At 43.1% G+C, this 4787-nt stretch overlaps 1 protein-coding gene across 1 annotated transcript; it reads right to left on the reverse strand.

The window, feature by feature from the left end:
* Positions 1-966: 966 nt before the first annotated feature.
* On the reverse strand, positions 967-2713 carry LOC122043416 (putative disease resistance protein At3g15700). Its single transcript, XM_042604011.1, has 2 exons — positions 2341-2713; positions 967-2189 (listed from the first exon to the last, which is right to left on the reverse strand). Exons 1-2 carry the CDS (start codon positions 2612-2614, stop codon positions 1111-1113), a joined length of 1353 nt encoding a protein of 450 aa, XP_042459945.1. The 5' UTR covers positions 2615-2713; the 3' UTR covers positions 967-1110.
* Positions 2714-4787: the final 2074 nt, after the last annotated feature.

Raw genomic sequence — 4787 nt, forward strand, 5'->3', positions numbered from 1 at the left:
ACTGTAGAACCCAAGAAACATCCTTTAACATGTGACATCTATGAATATATATTTTGCGAAGGTTGTAGAGCCGAACTCTATTTAATGAAATCTCTTCCAATAGTTCTAGGCCTTCAAAATACAGACTCTTTAAACATCCAAAACTTGATTCGCGACCCACGCCAGCAGCCAACAGTAATTTGTCTACTCTGAGATAATTAATGCGCAAAAACTCAAGGTGGTCACTTACCCTACAACCCCATTGTGGAGTGCCCAGATCCATCACTTGCTCATGTTTTGAAATATTATCTCCGTCCAAAATGAGTTTCCATATGGAGACATTTGGTAACACATTGAGTCGCTCAATGTTATCTGTTGTAGCATTAATGCTAATTCCCACACTTAATTGGTGGCGTCCTTTAAAACATTTCAACTCATCCCACCACCACTTGTATACAAGAGGAATTTTTGTTATATCCAGCCACTTGAGCATTAATAAATTGGATATTGTCCCCTTGGGTACGATTGTAAGGTCAGTATTCGAAAGAAGCAAGTACTCTAATTTGCTGAGGCAACCAAATTCGGCCGGCAGACTCGTAATAAGATTGTAGGACAAGTCTAAATATTGAAGCTCAGTTAAGCTACAAATCTCCATAGGAAGCCCTCTTATTATACAACATCCATTGAGATCCAAGTATGTCAAACGAGGCATGCTTGCGAACAAACTCGAAGGAATTGTGTTCAAGTATCTGTTCTTACGAAGAATCAACATAGAAAGTTTTGGAAAAGTGAAAGCTCCATACTCTTGTAAAGAAGCAATATTATTCCTCATGAAGGATGCTCGCTCTGCTTCTTGCCATTCTTCTTGTCTAGGTAAATGACTCAACCCAATTCCTGCTTTTACAATCCATTTTCTTTTGTTCCCCTCCAACCCAGAGACCATCAATAGTGCCATATCTCGGATGACATCGTGCATCCTTACACATATGTCCCTATAAGGAAACTCTATGACACTAGATTGCTCTAGCAAGGATGCCGCCATGAGAGCTTCCAAATGAGAGCATCCTTTGGCGAAAGCTTCATTGATCACATTAAATTCACGTATTATGCCACAACCTATCCAACATGGTATCAAATCATAGAATTTATAGATATCATAATCTTCAGGCCACAAAGCGCAGCATAAGAGGCATTCTCTAAACTGTCGTAGCTCATCTTGAAGGCTTTATACATGACGACTGAATCTTCAGGAAGACATACGGTTTTCCACTGATGTTCATCCCTTATTTGACGGAGAGCGGCATCCCAAGCTTCCCAAGACTTTTTCCCTGACATGGCCCGGGCGATGGTGATAAGAGCGAGCGGAAGACCTGCACATTCTTTAGCAAGTTTTTCAGCAACGAACTTAATTCCAGCATCTGAGTTGAGAACATCCTTCTCGCTGTTCTCCTCAAAGAGCCGCCATGCTTGAACTGGATCCAGGCATTTGACTTTGATCTTCTTTTCTGCTTTCATTTGTACACATACTGCCTCGCTACGGGTTGTGAACACCACGGTTTTGCGTGGCTGCTGCTGCTGGCCTCTTTCAGTAGTAGCCGAGTGTGCCATACCCAACAGTTGAAGATCTAGGTGTTCCCAAATGTCATCTAGAAGCAGCAAGCAGTTCCTGCTCTTCAAAAAGGTAAAGAGCTTATCACCACAGGTTCGTTCATCGTCACTCTCCTGCAGTGTCTTCAGTCCTAGACTCTTAGCAATATCCATCTGGAGCCTTTTCAATTGGCAGTCTTTGGAGGCCACAACCCAAATCACACGATCAAATATGGTATGCTTGAGAAGATAGTGTTGCTGGATCCTCGTCAACATGGTGGTCTTACCGACACCGCCCATTCCGTAGATGCCTATGATGTCGCCTTTTCCACCATCGACGTAGCCCACAATGTCCTCCTCATACGACTCGATCCCAACGGGCGATCGGTGTGAGATGGGGATCATCACGGTGGGTTCCGAAGGCCTAACTGTGGCAACCGGATCCAGTCTATCAGCTCGGTCCATCAATTCTTTAACCTCGCCGAGCTTCTTGGCCACTCTTAGGATGATGGAGCAGCAGTTTGATGACTCTCTCATAGGAACCTGATCTCCTGCTTGCTGTGTTTGACTCGTGCCACCAGTTTGAGTTTGAGTTTGATTGAAGCAATGGCAACTGAAGCAACCTGACGATCGAAACAAAGACTTTTTTTTTCTTTCTATTCTCTCTTATAGATAAAAACAGTAGTAGTAGCAGCTTGTATGAATTAAAACACGCACAAAGACTTGCAATTGAAATGGAGTGAAAAAGGTATATACGGGAGGGAGAAGACTCACTGGTGCTTTGGAAATCCTGCTCGATAGCAGCCACTTGGCTTTCCAACGTCTCCACGTCCAGTAGCCACTGGCTCACTTGGTTGGTCGGAATTTTCCCCTCGAGCTCGGCCTGGTCGATCCGGTTCTTGATGTCATCCCTTTTGTCTCTCAAATTTTTTATCTCCTTTTTCAACTTCTCGATGCCAGATTTTGGCCTGCCCAGCCGCAGCGTCGCCTTGAGCCCGCTCAGGCAACTGTTGACGTCTACGTTGAGATTTAGTTTGATGAACGCCATGGACGATCGAGGAGAAGCTCCACCTTGTTGACTAGCAATATTGGTAAGAGTTCGGCAGGGGGGAGATGGCAGAGTTGGCAGATGGCAGAATAAATTAAGTCTATTATGTTTGCTTGTGTGAGCACAGATGAAAGAGACCTCTCAACTTCTACTTTGACGATGTTAGGCTCTGTTGACTGAAATAATAATAAGATGTTTCTAGAAAATGATAAGATGGTTACATTTGTATATTTATCCAAGGGTTTAGTTATTTGTTTGTACAAAAAATATAAAATATAATTTATACAATTTTTTTTATAAAGAAAAGTAGTTTTTATGTTTGATTCATGAAGAAAAAAACATTCTCCTGATCTAATGCAGCCTCATCTCTTAGGGCAAATTAAAGGTTAAGCGCTCGTCCTTATTATCTCCACTAGTCTTAATATAAAAAAGATAAATCATAATGATTAATAATCTTATCTGAAATCTACGAAGATGAGTATTGATTTTGATAAATGATGATAATCTTTGATAAAGATGAACTCCTACGCATAATGAGATGAGCCAACACAGCATTAGTGACCTTAGATCGGGGTGGAGATTATTGACTAGGCCCTCCGACGCTCAAATCAGTTCCTCTTACCGATGGAAGAAGAAGAACAGTAATTGAAGTGAAAACAGAGTTTAGATGTTAGAACTTGCGTACCTTGTCAATGGAGAAGATCCCTCTTTTTATATCACCTCATATGACCTCCGTAGTCATGAGGTGGTCCCCGGTTCATTAGACTTTGTTAGGAGATGAAGTCATCTTCTATGCTTTATGCAATAATCCTTTAAGGAATCTTTCTGTATCACAGATGTACCCATTTTGTCGTTTATGACTTGTATTTATAATGAGGACACGTCATCATAATTGAAGAAACTTCTAGAAGATATTTCCCGCTAAATATTCTGTTAAGCATGTCTTGACCAGTTGTTCAAGCCGGTCGTATATACTGTTGAGAATACTTCCTGCTAAATATGTCTTGACCGATCATTCAAGTCGGCCGCATATATTGTTCAGACTGCCTTTTGTTAAATATGTCTCGGCCAATCGTTCAAGTCAGACGTATATATTATTTAGAATACCTCCTGCTAAATATGTATCGACCGGTCGTTTAGGCTGGTTATATATTAGGAATATTATAAGGTTACCTGCCTTTATGCTCGGGTGGGCTTTGCTTGGCCAAGCATATATGAGCACGTGGGCCCTCGCTCGGCCTACGGTCGGCCAGTTATATGCTGAGAGTTTTATATAAGACTAAATGCATTTATGCTCAAGCGGGCCTTGCCCAGCCGAGCATATATAAGCACGTGAGCGCTCACTCAGCCTGCGGTCGACCGGTTATATGCTGAGAGTTTTATATAAAACTAAATGCCTTTATGCTCAGGCGGACCTTACTCGGCCGAGCATATACGAGCGCGGGAGCGCTCGCTCGGCCTGCGGTCGACCGGTTATATGCTGAGAGTTTTATATAAGGCTAAATGTCTTTATGCTCGGGCAGGCCTTGCTCGACCGAGCATATACGAGCGTGGGGGTGCTCGCTCGACCTACGGTCTACCGGTTATATGCTGAGAATATTATATAAGGCTAAATGATTTTATGCTTGGGCTGGCTTTACCCGGCTAAGCATATATGAGTGCGGGAGCGCTTGCTCGGCCTGCGGTCGGTTGGTGATATGCTGAGAATCTTATGCAAGACTAAATACCTTTATGCTCGGGCGGGTTTTTTCCGACCAAGCATATATGAGCACATGGGTGCTCGTTCGGCCTGCGGTCGGCCGGTTATATAGTGAGAATATTATATAAGGCTAAATGTCTTTATGCTCGAGCGTATTTTTCCCGACCGAGCATATACGAGTGCGGGGGCGCTCGATCGGCCTGCAGTCTGCCGGTTATATATTGAGAATATTATATAAGGTTAAATGCCTTTATGGTCGGGCGGGTTTTGCCTGGCCGAGCATATCCGAGCGTGGGGGTGCTCACTCGGCTTTTATACGACCGGCTATATACCTTTCCTATCTCTTCTGACTTAATTCCTCCTTCACCCGCTCGATCGATCTATCATACCCCATATCACTAGCCTCTCCTTCAAGACTAATGTCGGGGGGAGAGAAGCCTCAGAATAAATTAAGTTGATTATGTTTGCTTGTGT

This window comes from Zingiber officinale, chromosome 2A (assembly GCF_018446385.1).
Source record: "Zingiber officinale cultivar Zhangliang chromosome 2A, Zo_v1.1, whole genome shotgun sequence".
Lineage (NCBI taxonomy): Eukaryota > Viridiplantae > Streptophyta > Magnoliopsida > Zingiberales > Zingiberaceae > Zingiber > Zingiber officinale.

Coding starts and splice junctions, on each gene's coding strand:
- LOC122043416 (XM_042604011.1), bottom strand. CDS start 2,614: ATGGCGTTCATCAAACTAAATCTCAACGTAGACGTCAACAGTTGCCTG. Junction 2,190..2,340: donor GCAGGATTTCCAAAGCACCA/GTGAGTCTTCTC, acceptor TTCGATCGTCAG/GTTGCTTCAGTTGCCATTGC.